This window comes from Mizuhopecten yessoensis, unplaced genomic scaffold (genome assembly GCF_002113885.1).
Source record: "Mizuhopecten yessoensis strain PY_sf001 unplaced genomic scaffold, ASM211388v2 scaffold4805, whole genome shotgun sequence".
Lineage (NCBI taxonomy): Eukaryota > Metazoa > Mollusca > Bivalvia > Pectinida > Pectinidae > Mizuhopecten > Mizuhopecten yessoensis.
In genome coordinates this window covers 139,594-159,838 of record NW_018405730.1, presented here as the reverse complement: position 1 = coordinate 159,838, position 20,245 = coordinate 139,594, and the positions used below count along the sequence as shown (strand labels likewise).

The 20,245-nt window shown below is 37.5% G+C and overlaps 1 protein-coding gene across 1 annotated transcript in view; it reads left to right on the top strand.

The window, feature by feature from the left end:
• The first annotated feature begins 2,807 nt into the window (after nucleotides 1–2,807).
• The window catches only part of LOC110449735, a 35,795-nt gene continuing 18,357 nt past the window's right edge, over nucleotides 2,808–20,245 (top strand). The window contains exons 1-6 of the mRNA XM_021496791.1: nucleotides 2,808–2,898; nucleotides 7,561–7,737; nucleotides 8,009–8,152; nucleotides 9,848–9,991; nucleotides 10,298–11,095; nucleotides 11,968–12,311. Of these exons, the coding sequence (XP_021352466.1) occupies nucleotides 7,677–7,737; nucleotides 8,009–8,152; nucleotides 9,848–9,991; nucleotides 10,298–11,095; nucleotides 11,968–12,311 (1,491 nt within the window). The 5' untranslated portion in view covers nucleotides 2,808–2,898; nucleotides 7,561–7,676. The remainder of the gene's footprint in view (nucleotides 2,899–7,560; nucleotides 7,738–8,008; nucleotides 8,153–9,847; nucleotides 9,992–10,297; nucleotides 11,096–11,967; nucleotides 12,312–20,245) is intronic.

Genomic DNA, 20,245 nt, shown 5'->3' with positions numbered 1-20,245 from the left:
GTGCATCGGGGCCAGGGTACTACAGTCGACAAGATAAACCAGATGTTTATTGACCGGCAAAATTAAGTATACACAATAGATAAGGCATCCATTTTTAATCAGAAAAGAACAATTAAATTATTTCAGACACATTTTACACGAAGATAGGGCTCCTAACAAAAAGGCATATAGTCTCACAGAATGACGTAGACGACATTTCAATATTTCACATGATCTTGACATCACAACTTCACACAGTTAAATTAATTCACACTTATTACGTCAATATTTGGTGTGTCCGCCATTTTTGCCCAATACAGCCATACAGCGTTTTCTCATGGACAACACTCAACATCGAATGATGTTTTGAGGGATTCGGCGCCATTCCTCGATTAAGGCGTTTTCCAAGTCTCTGACGTTGTCCGGAGGCATTGGCCAGTTCTGGACTCGATGTTCTAACTCGTCCCACAAGTGTTCTATAGGATTGAATCGGGACTCAACGAGGGCCACTGGAGCACGTTGGCATGTTGCTGCCGTAGAAAGTCAGTGCTGAAGACCATTATTCTGGATAAACGGTACGGCACTAGGCGCGAGAATAGTACAATGATCCCTGTAATAAATCGCGTTCACTCTACCACGGATTACTTGCAGTTTCGTTTTGTAGTCACGACTTATTCCTGCCTATATCATGACGCTTCCACCTCCCAATATGTTGCGATCATGTACACAATTGGAGGCAAAGCGTTACCCTCTCCGTCGATACACTCGTATTCTCTAATCAGGATTCAAAACATTAAACTTGGTTCATCAGCCCATTATTGTTTAATTCAACGTCTGTGTATGGTTGCACTAGGGAGTCTTTCCTGGCAATGACATTGGGTTAGAATAGGGCCAACATACGGACGCCTTGCTCGTAAGCCAACATCTGCAAGACGGCGGCGACGGGTTTTATCGCTTTTAGGTTTGTTACGAGTTCCAATAGTCTGTCGAGCAGTTTGAGTAGCCGGTTGAAAACGACGTCGAGCGTGCATTAACTAGATGTTTCGTTTCTGAGATGGCGTCGTTTCACGTCGACGTCCCGCTCCAGGGAGTTGGTTTACATATCCTACTCGTCGATAACGCATTTAAATGCGATCTATCGTAAATCGTGTGCAATTCATCACACGCGCAATATGGCGTTTTGTTGACTCGGCTTGTAGCATCCAAATCGCACGATTGGTATCCGCTATCAAAAATCTAGCCAATTTTCAAGCGCATTACTTCAGTGTGTCGTGTTTTCCGTCTTTACGTATTGCAGAGTTATCTTCTCTTGAGAGCAGGTATTGATTTCTACGTCACTGGTTCGTGTGGGAAAATTACGTCGTTTTCGCAAAAAAATGATGACGTTACTCTCACAAACAAATGACGTAACAATCAATTTCTGCTCTCAAGAGAAGATAACTCTGCAATATGCAAAGACGGAATACACGCTCATAGTATTGAAGCCAATATCTGACTAACGTCAATTACATTTAAAACGATTTTTGGATTTTTTTTTAACTAGGCAATGATGCGACCACATCAATATGAAATTCGTTTTGCAATAAACATTAAGTTATGCAACAATATATCTTTTTAAAAAATGTACACATAATTTTGCCGTGTCTTCTGTGTCTTCTGCTAAGCAGACATTGAAGACACCACAAATCGGTAGCGCATTATCGTGTTAACCTGCAAAACTGTGTCATTCAAATAAATCTTAAATGCGATACGAAAACAGTTCAATGCTTAATTAAATTCCATCGTGTCTTTATAACTTGAAGGGAGACAACTCCCATCCGGATGAAAATCATGTAAAATGTAAAAAAAAAAAAAAATTTTTTTTAGCTTGTTGATAATCACATAAAAGAAAACACTCCGTGTTTATATTTTTTTTGATAAATAAGATATGTATTGGGTTAATTAGCGATGCTTCTTTTCACCTCTCCATAGTTTCATAACTGTTATGTGAAAGTTTTAACGAATCCTGCTGATTGCTGGCTATATATGTACAAAAACTGACAGAGATTTAAATTTGTTGTGTATTTGATGTCACTTATGTTACTCGTAACTCGCGGAATGACATCAAAATGTTTACGAGCCAAACAAGTGTCTTCTCTGCGCATCTCTTAAATAATCGAGAAACAATAAAAATTTGAAAATGAACTAATGACTATAGATATATAATTACATGATTACCAGCTGTAATGAGTTTTGGGACCTTTTTCTCCCTTAACGTTTCACATAAGATCTAAGACGCCATATTTCTTCCAATGCATAATGTCGCTTTCCGATTGGGGAAGCAGTTGCCATGAATTTCGACGTCACAATGGAAAATGACGTCGCAAAGCAAAGATCAAAGTCGTTGTAACTATTTATAGAACATTATCAAACAGTGTATCTAATTCCACATTGTCGCACAGGCATTCATGTCTTATATTTACCTTTTGGTGACCTTTCACTTTACTACGTTCGTTGCAAAGACGTTAAACCCCTTTAAAACCGACAACAACAAAAAATGTTTTTAAAACAAAAACATGCTCTCCGACTAGTCAGTTAAGTGTTAGCAAATCTTACGCAAGAAACATAGAAATATTGCCACTAATAAATGTCTTTTATTTTTATTTTTGTCCCTCCTACATGATTAAATGATTTTATTTATTGCTTAAGTAANCACCCCCACCCCCCTCCTCCCAATAAATATTGTATCATCTTTATGTGTGTAAAACAAAAACAGTCGGGGATTTTACCCTTGGATATCACTAGGCTTACGGTAAAAGGTCAAGGTGGCTTTGCTATCACATGAATAAGGAAAACGTCTCGCGTAGAAGTGCGCACTGTGGATTAATGGTTGGTGATTCCTCTCAATGATATTTGTAACTTCAACATAATACTGTTCAGGTAATGTATATCGAATAACATTTTCAATATTATTGACTTATAGGATAAATCAATTTATCGCAAATTATTAACAAATACAACGAGTCTAAACACTGAGATTTTGAAATAGATTGGTAGTTTTTTGTTAATAATTTGATCTAGACTGTCAACCACAAAATTGACCAATTATTGTATACGGAGGGGATAAAAAATATCGCATATAAGGATTGACCTGCCGATTAACGTGATATCGCTTTTAATGTAAAACCACGTGCATGTTTTGTTTGTTTAACAAATAGGACATAGGGAAGAAAAGATCAGAGGTGTATACACAGAATATATTTGAACATTGACTTAACATAAACGTTTTTAATAATGTACTATAGCACATTTTTTATTTGGATCATTGCTATAGTGTGAAATGTTTGTTTAGGAAGCCCTATCAAGTATACCCGTGTGACACATATAATGAACGCCACTATCGGCTACATTGTTGATTTACGGTCATAAACTTAAACAGATAACACCAATGTTTACATTATCTGATTAGCGTTTCATACTTTACCATCCCTTTTGTTCATGTGTGTACGTTTGCGTACGATACATGCGTTTCCGTTGCTGTCCGTATAGATAGAATGTGTCAGTTTCCGACTCGATTCAAACAAAGATAATATTGTTTCCTTTTTCACGCTACATGTACTGACCTGGTCTGCACACATAGTAACTACAATTCAGTTATTCGAAATCATCCAACAAAAACATGAAAAAATACATTATGTATTAACTATGAAAAATATGTTTGATACAAGTTTTGTCCCTTTAATATTTTATCTATTTAGATTCAATTAATTTACACAAAAATAGATACAACGTTTTACAACCACAAACTCAAATTAGTCGCCTTTAACGATACGCGAAAAATTGTTCAGGACAATACTTATCACTATTGAACGTAAGCATGTTGTGTCACAGCAAATGGAAACTTATCGTTCAGCATTTAGAGTATGTCAGAGCCACGACCGACTTACCCGTTGTTAGAATAAAGTGACCGCGTGGAATACTGTGCTTGGTGTCTTTGGTGAGGTATTTTAGTGGTGCAGCATTTTAATATCAGCAGCAGATGCGAAGTCTCCTAAGGGGGCAAAGACTACATACTTTACAGACATGGAAGCGCGTCTTTAAATGGCTTCAGCTGTTATAGGACCCTTAATCCTTTACCCCAAACTAAACTCATCCCTGCAGGTCGGAAATCGAGAAAAAAATACACCTGCTGTTACCCACGACATGTTTCGTAAGAGGCAAGTAATGATGAAACGCCTGCAGAATTGGGGATTATCTCTGGTTTCCTCTACGTGGGATCACTAAAGCGACCAAAATAAATCTGCTGCACCAATTGCAATATATGGGATCCGTATTTTTCTCTCTCATGTTAACTAAAGTCTATTTCCTGGTGCCTTTCTTGGAAATACCTCACTTCTGATCCAAACGTTGGGCGTTCGCCTAGGTGAGGAAGGCAGATGGTTCTGTCTCCAGACCGGGACATACCAAGTCCTTAAAAATGGTAGTTGTTAATCCCTGCTTAGCGTTCGGCATTTTGGGGTTATGGCAATTACTGGTTCACTTGTAGTCGGTATAATGCGACCGGACGGAATGCTGTGCTGTGTGCCTTCGGCATGGTATTTCAGTGAGTTCGCACTATAAAGTTGGTATCAGATCAGCGCTATCACACGGAGGCAAGTACACCAACATTACCTGTCTCCGGCACACATGCACAGCGCATATTGTGCACGTCCTTAAATACCTCAGCTATTAATAGGACGATAAACAAAACAAAATAAAACCAAACCTAAACTTATTTCATACTTTCCTTTCGAAACTTTTTATAATACTGCTAATACGTAACGACCCTTAAAGGGTACAGCACACTGTAAACTTGAATTCGCCAGTGTTTGCTTTTATTCGGAATAAGATTAGGGAGTAAAAGGAAGTAGGTCAGGTAATTTTTTTTTTTATATTTTTTGTAAGCGATCGTCTTTATTTGCGAATTCCAATAACCTAACGATTTTTTAAGGCAAATAGCTATAGGCTGGCACCGTGTTTTCTATCAAATTTATTATTGTATTTCTCATGATAAAAAAAACTATTTTGTACTAGTTTTAGTATATGGAATAAGAATATAGTGGTGTTATATTTATTCTTGTGAAATGTGGTGTAAAGATATATCTGGCAAAATACAATTTGATACGTTCAATACAGTGGTTTCAATACTGAAAATATTCATTTTGAATGCAAATTATCATTTGAGTTTCCAATGTTTGAAAAGTGTATTCGTGTAGCACATGGGATAGCGCACTCGCCTTTCACCGACACTGCCGGGGTTCGATTTCCAGACCGGTCATTAATAAAGGTATTGGGTCACCTGTCCAACAACGTAGGTTTTCCTCAGGTACCCCGGTTTCCTCCAACATTAATATACTCTTCGCGCTTCCATCCGGGCCAACAGGAGTGATGAATTCCAGCCCAGACGAGACATTAATTTCATGCTTTATTTAAATATATTCTTTTGAATACAAGTACAGACATTTAATCTGCATCAATAGTACTGTAACGAGCGAGCGTCCGGTGCCCACGTCTCACCGGCCGCCGTCGACGAAGTATGGGGTTCTTGTTTCACCAATATAGTGTGCCTCCTGGATCCTGGATTATCACGGTCTTATTTGTTATATCTCCTCTATGTCAGGTCCGAGAACAATGGTCAGACATAGTGTAGTAGTCTAATTAACTATGCGAAAACTCTAAATATCAACCAAGAGCCCAATTGACAGGTACAAATATAATTTATCAAAGGAACAAGTTAAATAACAAAGTATCTTTACAGAGTACAGATCAGTATAATATTACAATACAAACAAGGCATCAACACAGGTCCTTGCACCAGACAATAACAAATGTAATTGACAAATTGTACACAACTATTCCCAAATTATACACTAATTGACTGTATTTCTTGTAAAAATGTCCCACTAATCACCAGAGCCTAATATTCGAAGTCACCTAAATCATAATATGATATGCAGATCAGCAAAATACAAGAAAGCTTCAACTATTTAGATAATTTGTAATAAAATGACAATTCAGCTATAAATAGCCATCTGCCGGGATTTCCCCTTGTATCCGATGACAGTGCCTATAAATAGAACTATAAATGACGTAAGCAGTAAGCCTAAACCCTAAACCCAAAGTATGAGGGATTCATAAGTCTGACCTGTTCAGAGGCGACCGTCTGCCAGCGAAGACAGTGATGAACTCAAGAAAAAGATCCGATACGACATGTATTTATAACCTTCCAAATATTACTACTCAGGGGAGGTCTGATTAGACTACTTTCCTATAGGATTGCATGTAAAAGTAATAAACCTTATCACACACACATAATATCCGCTCAAACAATAAGTGCTTTACATTAAAATCATTGTACAGAATAGAAATATACATGTAAAACTACTTTTTAATGCCGATAAGGTTATGGATTAAAAATATACTAAGTTTAGGGAATTATCTGCGGTAGTGACGTCAGACGCCGGTTAGAATCATTCGAGACGCTTGAGGGGTCGCCGAGAGAGGTCTGAGAGGCCTCTCCGACTGACTAAACATCTGAGATATCATTAAAAGACATACACAGTGGTCAAAAAGGTTAGCATACTCTTTTAAATATCATAATTACTTAATGTCCAACAACTTACCGTTGCCTACAAGCCTACAGAGTCAAAGAATCAATTGAAAGCAATCTTGAGTATCTCGCACAGTTAGCTTCCAAAATGGCGGTCTTGAGAGGTGTTTGAGATGCTAACGAGAGGTCGATTTAACACGAATTTAGCAGGGAAGTTATATATTATTTCTACAATGTTCTGTAGTTGTACTTTGAATAATCAACATTTAAAACTTATGTACAAACACATTTGGACTATAAAATGGACATTGATGTTATTTATGTATTGAAAATCGGTCACACAGGCGCGCAGCGATATGTAAACAAATCGGCTGCTGGGCCGAGACAGCGTTGGTTGAAATCATCCATTGATACGGTTCTGACTCGTTACACCTCAATTATCGTTATAAATGAGTGATGTACTATACGCTTATCATCCCACCTGAGCAAACACCATTTGTGTAGGTCATGGGAGTGACTACTCAACAAGCCGTACTGATCCGGACCGAAAACGAAATATACAATTTTTGTTAAGGAGATTTCCAGATGCCATCCTTTTGTAGATTAGACACTCCCATGACCTACACAAATGGCGTTCGCTCAGGTTGGAAATTTTTAACGATTGAAAAACGAGGACTCGACAAAAGGAATTTAGCGGCTGTTGGTGATAGGAGCGGACTTGGATCAATGAATAATCCATTTATCGATATATGTGAGATATGTGTTGTGCCATAGTCGATTTCGAAATTCCTCGTTTTCATTAGTAGTGCGCTCTTGCCCCACACCAGACATTTATCTGACAAAATGCCTAAGTCCGGTGTCAGGGCCAGAGGGTCAGGGCCAGAGGGTCATGTAACATATGTGTCGTGATAACTATTTCCGTCGTCGCTGATCACAAGAAGCTGGTATATAGTAATATTAACTAGCAATCAATAAATACGGGAAATAATATACGTTTTCATTTCAATTTGCAGAAAATCTCTTATGCGACAGCAGTGCACATGCTTAGAATGAGTCTATTTACGATGTGATGTATCGTTAGTATAAAGTGTCAAACAGCTAACAGAACGCGGGCGTCAGTTCTTTGAGGATGCCTCCTAGAACCGAAATGACCCCTGTGGATTCTGGCTATGCATGGGTTATCCTTTTCGGTAAGACTTTTATCGGCAATATTTCTTGTTCAATTTTGATTCATTTCGAGTGTGCTAATGTAGATTCACACCACATTATGTTTCGAAATTCCAGTTCCAGAAAAAATACACATTTTTTTTGTATCGTAAAGTGTAATCTTGAAGAATATTTTCTCGGTGGTTTCTGTTGGTCATTTTTTTTGTTTTAAAAATTTAAAGGGAATTTTGCTATTGATCAAATCTGTTCAGAATCAAAATGCTATCATTGGGGAAAAACTGATTATGAAAACAGCTTGTACCAGTCTGTACATGATGCAGTCCGGCGTGACAAAGTCGTTCGGGATTCTGTACACGGAACTCTTGGTAACTTACGACGCCGGGGCTGGGAACACGGCCTGGATTGGGAGTTTACAGACATTTCTCTACTTCTCTATGGGTAAGTAGTGAACGTAACATTGGTTCGGGTAAACCTCGCACATGTACATGCATAACGTTTTTCAAATAGTTTGCCGGTGTAGATTCAAAGCTTGAAATAGCCTGGTATCATACTTGTAAATTATATTCTAATAAACAATGCAGTGTTACTTTATATGAAGGCACTCGTAAAATACACACCCTACTGTATTCTATGCCCCATCACATGTGTTGACATATGTGAAAGGGCTGTTTTACCTTTTATGATTTGTCCCTGTAGGTAGGGCGTAAGAATTATACTTGTTGCCCCCATTGCATGATCGTAAGAGGCGACTAATTTGGGATCTTATATTTTCTCTTGTTTCTAAACAACTTTCTTCTCCCTAATGTCTCCCTTGACACTGCCTCACTTTTGGCCTTTAGTTAAGCGTTCGCCCCTGTGAGGAAGGTTTTGGGTTCTGTCCCCTGGCCGGTACATACCAAGGTCTGTAAAAATGGTAGTGTCTACTCCTGCTTAACGCTCAGCAATTGAGTAGTTGGACGACTGGTTCACCCGTTGTCATTCTAATGTACCCGGTAGGGGTGTCCTGCTGGTTGTCTTCGGCAGTACACTTCAGTGAGGTAGCACTATAAAGTCGGCATCAGTTCCGCGTTATCACAAGAAGACAAACACGAAGATATCGCAGCCTCCCAAAATACACAAACAAATACACGCATGCATCTTGCACACAGGGGAGGCCGTCCTTAAATGACTATAGCTGTTGATAGGACGTTACACAATACTAAACCAAACCAAACCAAACTATTATGATAGGGCAGGTGTTGTGTTTACTTTATAAAGGAAGGTTGGTAGTTATTTTCGGTCAGTGTCAGTACCCAATCGACCATCATTCGTATAAAAAGCACCTTTACTGAAACTGACGAGGTTCATGAAAATATAGAGTGACAGATTGAAATGTTACCCATCTTGTCAGCCCGTTGAATGTGTCACAAGCATGTTTTAATTTTAATAGTGTTTAATTATTTAAATACACTCACATGTATATAGGTCACGTTTGGTTTGCAGATCGATAGCTTTACCGTACTTTGTGACCTACAAGATAAATGTGTTTGTTTGTTTGGGGTTTAACGTCCTCGCAACAGCCAGGGTCATATGAGGACGGGTTTCTAGGGAGACACAACAGCCAGGGTCATATGAGGACGGATGCCTAGGGAGACACAACAGACGGGGTCATATGAGGACGGGTGCCTAGGGAGACATTGCCTGAAACAGAAAGTAGATATAACAGAAAGAAGACAAAAAGGATAAGAAACGAAAAAGATCCCATGTGTTGAAATGGGGGCAGCATATCAATGTTGGTCTCTTCCATGTCCCCTTAGTAGGAAGGAAGGAAACACCCTGATGCTGCAGGGGGCCCCCAAATTAGTCGGCTTTTACGATTTTAATCTTTCTATGCATGTGTATATTGACAAAAGTGCGTATACTGTCAGGAGGGCTCCATATATGTAAACAAGACAGAAAAGTGCACATGTTTGTCACATGTGTTAAAGGCGGCCCTAAACATTATCTGTGTTTGAAGCAAATAACTGCATTTCGCGAATAGATTCTCGAAAATAGTTTTATTTAATTGCATAATATACTTATATTTTAGCAGTGATGGGTTTTAAATGTGTTTGTGTCATGGTCTAACAAAATTATAGCTATTTTACTTACCAGGGCCTATCGCTAATTACCTAGCCGTGCGTTTCTCGTTCCGTACGGTTGTGATGACAGGTGGACTACTGATGTCGACCGGTTACCTGGTGTCCGCTTTTGTTCCACGGATTGAGTGGATGTTTCTCACCATTGGCGTCATATCCGGTCAGTCCACGCACGCGCCATTGCAACTGAAAGATGCAATGCATACGAAGTCACACACACACATATTTTAATTGCATGTCAGCTTACGGTTAAATATTTAGCATTAAAATAGCAAAGTTAAATATGGAAAGTAAAATGATGTTTTTGACGTTCTTAAAATTTATTTTTTTACCGTAATAATTATGATTATTTTATCTAATTACAAACATTTGCAGTTGGAATTGATCAAACAATGTGACCAATGTAAAGAAATAGTGTAAAGAGATAATATCAATATGTATATTTTTACTCTCTCTCTCTTCTCAGGGTTTGGAGGCGGTCTACTTTATTCACCATGTACCACGTTAGTCAGTTTCTACTTCGAAAAACGGCGGGCCTTAGCCAATGGAGTAGTATTATCGGGAAGTGGAATCGGTAGCTTCCTGTTTCCCTATTTCTTTCGTTATGCAATAGACACATTTGGCTTCCATGGTGCTATGTTTCTTATCAGTGCTGTCGTCCTTCATATGTGTGTTGCTGGGGCGCTTATACGTCAGCCACACCAACTAGCCAAACGCAAGCGTTTATCTGATGATGAACCGGAAGTGAATGCAAATCAAACAAAACAAAGGCTGTTTAAAAGAAAGAAAAAGCCAATTGTAGATTTTAGTTTATTACGTATTCCTCGGCTAGCGATGTACGTTATATCTCTAACAATCAATATATTTGCATATTCGTCAAGTTTTGTAGTCTTTCCTGCTTACATGCAGTCTATAGGATTAGAGGGTCACGAAATAACTATAGCACTATCGATGGTAGGGGCGACAGAGGTATTTGCTCGATCATTTTTTGGATGGTTAGCTGACCTGAAAATATTCGAGAAGAAAACGATAATGATAATTTCTGCTGCTGCTAGTGGAACATCCGCCATCTTTATTCCATTTCTTCGTAACTTTCCTGCCATGATTGCTTATGGTTGTGTACTGGGGATATTTCCGGGAGCGTTTTGGAGTCTGATGGCTGTAGCAATGTTGGACTGTGTAAAACTGGACAGACTGCCGTCGGCAATGGGACTACTGACCATGTTTCTGTCGCTCGGTTTAGTCCTGGGCCAACCGTCGATGGGTAAGTAAAGTTTTTTTTCCATATAATGCAAGTAAAATTAAAGAACACAAGTTAATATGCAATGCAATATATTTCATTTTTTGGTTTTGCCTCCCTATATACCAAATAACATTTTATAATCAGTGTCAGATCCAGAGACGTATCTAATGGGGTTTCCAAATTTCCAGGTGAAACGTTTATAGCATTGAGATTAAAAGGTATTACTGTTTAAAAAGTATGTACTATTAGGTATTGGCTTTACAAAATATGTTTAGAAATAAGTTCTTTGTGCAGAACAGATGATATTTCTAGTTCTTTTTGAATGGCAAGGTTTTGCATCATATTCGATAAATTATTCCTTGTGATGTACACTGTATTGAGTTTTCTACAGTGAGTGCAATATGTATCATTTTATTTGAAATATTGATCTAACTTTGATCACAAAATTATGTGAAATTAATAAAATCAGAACATCTCGATTAAAATTCCACTTGTTTATATACATGACCTATCGGTTTATATAAACACCCATATTCTATGTTCAGTAAAACCTTAAAGCAATGACCAACATTACATTTGCCATACTATTTTTCGCAACTTTAGTGTTTTTTTATAAATATATATTTCCAAACTCAACATTGTTTTTTAACTGTAAGAAAATGGCAGTTTAAGCTCGTTACATATATTTTATGACTCGTGCACATTTCAAATGGCATCAGATATTATTACAAAAGAATTGTTTAATGTTTTAACCTCGTTACAGATATATTTTATGACTCGTGCACATTTTATATGGCATCAGATATTATTACAAAAGAATTGTGTTATGTTTCAATTGATACCTAGATCGTGAATATTATTTAATATTGACGGAGTTTGTTTTTTAACCTTAGGTTGGATCGATGATGCAACAGGGTCCTGGGATATGTCTTTCAGAGTGATGGGAGTATGCTACTATATATCCGGTGTCGTTTTACTTCTTGAACCTTTAATCGAGAAAATATGGTGTTCTGATCCAGACGAGATAGACAATCACCACGAGTTACCTAAAGAAGAACAAATAAAGATGCTGACAAATGATGAAAATGATGCAAAATCGTCAGGAGATATATCCGATCACTTCCATAATGGTACAATGTTATCAGACACTTCATTTAAAGCTAATGCGTCTAATTCAAAAGTGACTGTGTCAAACAATCAATTAGAAAAGACGGCACCCATAGTAACGTTAATGGACGTTTAACATCAATATTAACAAGCTAGTTGTTTTGATGGCGTACCTTATACAAATGTAACTGCATGTACCTGTGATACAACAGACCGTCTTGTCTTTAATATTGTAAATCGAATGTGATTTAACATGTATGGTAAGTAAGTAAACTGAATAAAGTTTGTTTTACTCCCTTTTTATAATCCGTTTACGAGAGTATGACTTAACCCTTTCACCCCTGTGTAACTTTAGTAAATTCTACCATGCATTGATCTGGATAAGTCCATTGTGGTCTACAGTGGTGAAAGGGTGAAGGATCACTATCCCTCTGTACTATCGTTTTTCCTGTATACCGTAAACTCCCCTGAAGGATGTTTTGGATATAGTAGCACAGTTGAACTTAAATACTTGTACTTCCGTTGAGGGAGCTCAGTTGGTCACAGTGACAGTATAATAAAAATGATCATAATGCGAGGTTCTTATATACCGCTTTATCACAACCTAATTCGTAGGTTGTCTCAAGGTGGTTCACAAATTATCATCCGTGGTTATAGGGCCTTTGCCACCAGCCAATACCTTTTTCAACTCCCTGGGGAGCATACAGCCGGTACTGCCATTTCGGCGCTAACAGCTAGCGTGCAACAATTCTAGCACTGACCAACCACGTACTCTTGCTCAAAGATACAACACAGTGCCGTGCGGTGACTCGAACCCGAAACCCTTTGGTCACGAGCCCGGCGTCCTACCACTACACTACCGTGTCTCCTAAGTATCACAATTTCATGTTAATGGTTGGAATCCAGGTTTAGCCCGCTTATTTCTTTACTGTCCAAACACCGCTTTATCACAACCTAGATCGTAGGTCGTCTCAAAGCGGTTCACAAATTATTATCCGTGGTTATAGGGCCTTTGCAATCAGCCAATACCTTTCTCAACTCCCTGGGGAGCATACAGCCGGTGCTGCCATTTCGGCGCTCACAGCTAGCATTCTACCATTCTAGCACTGCCCAACCACGTACTCATTTACAGCTGATAAGACTGGAACAAGATACAATACAACGGCGTGCCGAGGCTCGAACCTGCATCCCTTCGATCACGAGACCGGCGTCCTATCACTAGACTACCGGGCCTCCGAATAAACATCGATATTGTTATGAAGTACACTTTTTTAGAATCCAACTCAATATTTTCGATCAACAACCAAATATCAAACCCGATAATTGTTTTGTTTAGTCCATATCATTATACCGTTTGATAATCTTTATCTTGTTTAACTTTCTGTCCAACTAAAATGTTAAATGTGGTTTTTAATTTCCGGTGATTATAACGATCAACTTGGTATAAAATGACCCACAAAGATTACGTTTCCTAACCAATCAGATCTGCCGACCTGTTTCCACCATGTCTTAATTAAACACCATATAGATAAATCATTCCTACTCAAATAAAATTTACAGAATAATTATACGGTGACATCTGGAATGCGGAAGCTTACAGAATGATTTTACTGATAAAAGTATATTACATACTACAAAATCCAAAATAAAAACAAAATTATACATGTATGTATATTAATATGTTATGAAATAAAAATGTGGTCGTCTTGGGGCAACGCCATCACGATTGGGATGAAAAGTACGTTATTTTTTTATACTTTAAAGAAATTTTACTTTGTCAGCATTCGTGTGAACTGTACATAATACCACGATAATGAGTTCCCCAACTAACTGAGTAGCTGTCATTCAATTATTACCAATCATTTTGTTAAACAAACCAAGGTACCATATACAGTATTACCGGCGAAAGTGTCATGGCGTTTTCTAACATTACGGAAGTATAAGAGTTATCTACCTTGGAGCGGACTCTGCTGACAATTGACGTGCCTAACATATACAATGTATGTATTTTGGATTTTTTAGTATGTAATACACTTTTATCAGTAAAATCATTCTGTAAGCTTCCGCATTCCAGCTGTCACCCTTGTAAACCGTTTGCTTTCGTTGTTGAACACTGTCGGTGAACATGTTTCTCTATCGTGGTTACACCACATGTGCTTGTACGAGGTAAAACAGTTGTTTTTATCGTCGGCAACTTCACCATAAAACCACATTTATTCAAACTGTCACGTTTCATGGAAAATCAGAGAGGCCGCTAAAATGATTTATCACATACCTGTTGAATCATGTTGTAGTTACACAATTAATTTTCAGACCATGAAATGTTGTATTTACCTACTAGCCGGAACTACTTTTTATGGGAATCCCCTTTTAATGGCGAACTGAAAAGTTCCCGGTATTTGCAAAAAATATCAAAGTTTATAAAACCTTTGTATCGATCTGGAAGGTATATATTTGGATTTTCAACTAGGTACTTCCTATTTCCGTTTATCAATACACTCCTATGACCTTAAGGATAGTGTATTTAAATACTCATCAATACCATATTTTTTAATTTGAGCAACAAAGACGGAAACACCTGCAATCCCCCCCAAAAAAACATACTTTATTGTCATTATTAGATTCTATACCAGAGCAAGAGTTCTTTATTAAATAATCCCTGTTCCATTGCACCATGTATCGTATTTTATACAGCTACCTCTCATCAAGTTAAAGTTTAAGAAATAAGTGTAGAACAGTAGTGTCAGGACAGTTCCTTTAACCAGGTAGCTCAGTCGAGTAGAGCCAAAGCAAAAAAAGTCCAGAACACTGATGTTGATTATATTTTGGCTATTTCCTAATTGTTCCATAAAAGTCACGCAATTTGTCAGAAATGAATTATCAAAGCTGTAGTCACGCCTGCAAAAACAGTATCCTATGCGTTCATGTAGTTACAGTTTTGGCAGTGGTAAAGGGATTCTTAAAGTTATTTATAATCTTGTCACACCAGTTTTCATTATAATTTATTTTGATACTCCTTATGAACAATTCGTGTCGAGAAATTAAGAAGAGACGATGTTTTCTTGGCGTTCTGAATCAGTAATGAAGACATCCTACAGCACAGCCATACGTTTTAGCGACAGGTGTCGTTAAGGAGTCATTCTTCCCAAGCCCAGGAACGTTCACCTAACTTCTTTGAATTAAAAGTACCGGCATTTATTTTGAATACATAGCTCAATCATCGTGATAAGTGGGTAATTCATTTTAAGTTAAACTAGCTGATATCGTATTTTGTGCGGGTTGAAATTCTCTCCGCTACGGTACCCTCTTGTGTGCAAATTCTAATTAAGCCAGTTACGTTTTTTGCAAATCCAACTGTGAACAGGAATATCTCATTAGATTTATGTGTTACTTATAATGCTTGTTTGCGATGTATTGTGTAATTCAATGACACAAGCATGTGTTATGCGTGAAATCGAAAGCATGGTACTGTACATGTTTACTTCTCAATGGAAAGCCCGGATATTGCACTATTTCGGTAGTAGCTATTTTTATCGCCGGCTTTCCCAAAAGATAAAACTTACCATACTGGACGCTGTCTTCAAGTCATTTCATTGTCAACCACGTAAAATGTGGTTAAGAGATAAGTATTTTTAGTATGTAACCGATTTGAAGGGTGTTGGTTGACTAAATAGCCAACACAGACATAACATACTTTTATTGCACACGGGTGAACGGGAAAACCTGTATGGTGCAGTAAAATTACAGACTGTAATTAAGATAATATAGCATTTCATATTATTGTAGAGGTAAAGCACACATGTTCTTATTTATTTCCCTGTCGCTGTTTCACTATTGAAGGTATCAGAACATCATATACCCCCCTTCGTGTACATGTACAGTTCAACTACAAACGGACACATACATATATATATGAAGGTATTGTGTACACATGAAAGGCACTAAACACTGGTCGTGAGGCTATATTTGGAAACAATTTAAAAACAGTAAAATAAACTACAGAGACAATAAAAAAGTAAAGATCCCCTCGATAGGCCTATTTTTGTCCATCCCCCCCTCTTCGCGATCATCATAGTGAAATTGCACATATCTAGTTGATCTACATGATCCGAGGTATTTCTTATGTTTATTTATTATACTGCGATGTAATACGTTGAGGTTATGTCATAAACAGAGCCCTTCACTCGTGCCAGTTTGGGGTCTGTCGAGCTGGTACTTTGTTTAGACGTAACGACCCAACTGTACATACGGGTGACTTATCACTTGAGGATTTTTTCAAATATTTTAAAGAACTGGTTGATACCACAGCTGAGACACCATTTTGTCCTGACGAGCATACAAATAATAATATTTGTTTATATTCTGAGCTGGACGATGAGTTTAGTACACAGGAGTTAGTTACAGCTATAAAGTGTCTATCTAAGGGAAAATCTGTTGGTATAGATATGTTGTTTTTAAAAACGAGTATTTCATTGAATATAGTGAATTATTTGTACCTGTATTGTTAAAATTATTCAATACTATACTGAACAAAAAAAAGAAACGCACAAAGTTCCCCCCTACAGTACACCTTAGCTGTAAGGAAATAATGAATATTTGGTCAGGTATTACATCAAGAACGATCTCCCTTAGCCACAATGGGGTGTTCTCGTTTCCCCCACTTTTTATATAACAAAGGAAAATGTTGATTTAGGAAGACAATGGCAAACCAATTATATTCTGTTTCATACTTACCCCACAGGTAACTTACCTGTGTGAAAGTTACCTGTGTGACTTGTAGCTTTGTTGGGTAAAAATAAGGTTGTAATACTTTTTTGGGGTTCAAATAATTTTATATATAGTCGATATATTTTTATACATATGCAGAGTTTACATTCAAATATTTACATTACACTTTTAAACATATAATATAGAATATAACAGCACTACATAAGAGTTCACAATCTATTACAATTTTAAAATACATTACCAATATTCACATATTAAGAATAGTAAAGTTTAGTAATAGCAATCTCAAATTGTCCCCCCTCAAATGTATATCATATCTCCAATTTAAAGTTCAAGCCCAACAGCCAAGAGGCAGACATTTTTGTTGTTATCTATCCCAAATGTAAGAGATGTTATCTTTATTTGATACTTATATATCATGTATTGTGAATTATGGGTGTGAAGTAGGGGGTAATAGTCCTGCACCGCAGATTGAAAATATACATTTATTATTTTTGAAAACCGTATTGGGTGTCAGGAAAACAGTAAATAATGCCATGGTATATTTTGAACTTGGTCGTTACCCTTTGCATATACAGCGTAGGATTGCTATTGTAAAATACTGGCTGCAAATATTAAAGACTGGTAACTGTATTTTGAGGGCCTGTTACGATGAACTTTTAGAGCTTTATAACAGAAAACCAAATTGTAAAGCAAATTGGGTTTATCATCTGAGACGTGATTTGTGTACGTTGGGTTTTGGAGATGTGTGGTTGGCAAAATGTGTACCAAATGAGAAATCTTTTTTATTATTATATATACAACGCATAAAGTATAGTTTTATTCAGGAAATGAGAAACATATTCGGGACATCTTCAAAATGTTTGTTGTCTAAACACATTGTTGACCGTTTTGATCTACAATGGTATTTTACAAAACCGCTATTTAGAAAAAATAAATGTATTCTTGCGAAATATAGATTGCAAGTACATAACCTTAATATAGAGACAGGTAGATATAATGCAGTGCCTCGAAACCAGAGATTGTGTACTTTATGTGATCTTGGAGATGTCGAGGATGAGTTTCATTTCATTCTTATGTGTCCTGTGTTTTTAGAATTAAGAGTATCGTATATCAAGCCATATTATCGTATTCGTCCTTCTATGTTTAAAGTAATAGAGCTACTGTCTAGCAAAATTTTTAAACTAAATAGAAATTTAAGTAAGTACTTGATTCAGGCAACTGTTAAGAGAAGTCGTATATTATGAAATATAAGCTGTATCAAAGTCTTGCTATAAACGTTTTGTTACTGTATAATGCGATTGAGATCTATGTCTTTTACTTCACAATGAGTTATAATCTCATTTCGTTATATAATATATAGTACTCGTTCTACCTTCATGTTGAGGTTGTATGATTGACTTTGAAGTTTTGTTATTTCCTAGAAATTTGGTTAGATTAAGACTTTATTTGTATTATTTTATAAACAACTAAATTATGCTACTAAATTATGCTTCATAAGAGTCCGCTAAGTTACCTTAGGAAAACCTTAAAGTTTCCCAAACTTATGTCAATTTCATAATTTGTAAATATTATGTATGGAATTGAATCTATTGCATATGTTCTCGGCCATTGTACAAGATATTTGTAAAGCATTTATCTATATGTATATTTCTGTACGCCTATATGCAATGTGCATTTGGTAATAAATTGAATTGAATTGAATTGAATCAGCTTAGGCCGTGATCACTTTTAGCTCACATGGATGAAAAATGATAGCTTGGATAATTATAGATGTTCAATGATTTTTATGATAGTTATAAGATACTTATAACATCTAGGAATTTTGATTAATTAACTGATTAATTAGCTGTTAAACACCACACTCTTAGTCACACATTACATTATTACATTTTGTACAAGGTAATGTAGGCATCTTATTAAATCTTACAATAATAAAGATTATTAAATAAATAGTTATATTAATATTTTTAAAGTACTAGAAAATGAAATAACACATTTCATCTTATCAGCAGCACAAGGACTACAAAATGGATATATTTAATACTGAATATATATATGATTAATATTTAAATAATTTTAACATTTATCATTACAAATCTGAAAAAACTTATATAATGTGTTATTTAATTAAATATGATAAAACACCACCTTAGATAGAAGGGTTAAATCACAGGTAACAACACAGGTAAACACAGGTAAAACCACAGGTAAATACTGCCCATACTACTTAGAAACAGACTATAATCCTTCTAACAACATTATTCCCCCATGTTATTTTAAAAAGTGGGGGAAACGAGAACAAGCCTCAACAATCTACCCTAAAATCAGCCAAGCGTGACGATGTCATTGTGTGACTTTGTGAGCTTCTTTAGTCCAAATCACGCGGCGTGATCAAGCCAAGCCGGAGTTTTTCAAACAAATAATCACGACGGATACTCTAAGGCCGGAGTTTTTCAAACAAATAATCACGACGGATACTCTAAGGTCAGCCACATTAATTTTCCATGTTGGCATTTTGATTTCGCCATTGACTGAGATGCCAGGCTTAAGGCAAATTCAGAGGGGTAGAGCAATTNGTCTCTGTACACGTTTCCGTGCTACTGGGTTAGTTTCCGATCGTCCCAGGAGCGGTCGTCCGCGTGTAACGACCGCACGACAAGACAGGGCGATTCGATTGTCGCACTTGCGCAACAGATTCAAGACTGCTGTAGAGACTGCGTCGCATACCTTAGGTACTCATGGCAGACCCATTAGTCCTCAAACTGCCAGGAACCGCTTGCGTGCCGAGAGAATCATTGCGCGCCGACCTTATGTCGGGCCACCTCTGACACCACGGAGGCGGCAAGTGCGTCTTGACTGGATGCGCAGACATGGCCCGAATAGGTTTGGGATGCGTCGACGGAGGCGTGTGATGTTCACCGACGAGTCTAGATTCTGTCTGTATCGTTCAGACGGAAGAAAAAGGGTATATCGCAGACGCGGTGAGCGTTTCGCCGACGCATGCGTGGTTCGATTCGGTGGGGCTTCTGTAATGGTTTGGGGAGGCATCTCCCATGGAGTAAAATCCCCCTTAGTGGTCCTCGATCAAAACCTCAATGCCGTTCGATACAGAGACCAGATCCTCCAACCACATGCCCTTCCACTTCTCAGACGGCATAGCCTAATTTTCCAGCAGGACAATGGTCGACCGCATGTTGCCATAGTCTGTCGTGATTTTCTCACGGCAAACAACGTTCAGCCTCTGGAATGGCCCCCATATAGTCCCGACATGTCTCCTATTGAGCATCTGTGGGATGAGCTGGACAGGCGTATTAGGAAACGTCAAAACCCCCC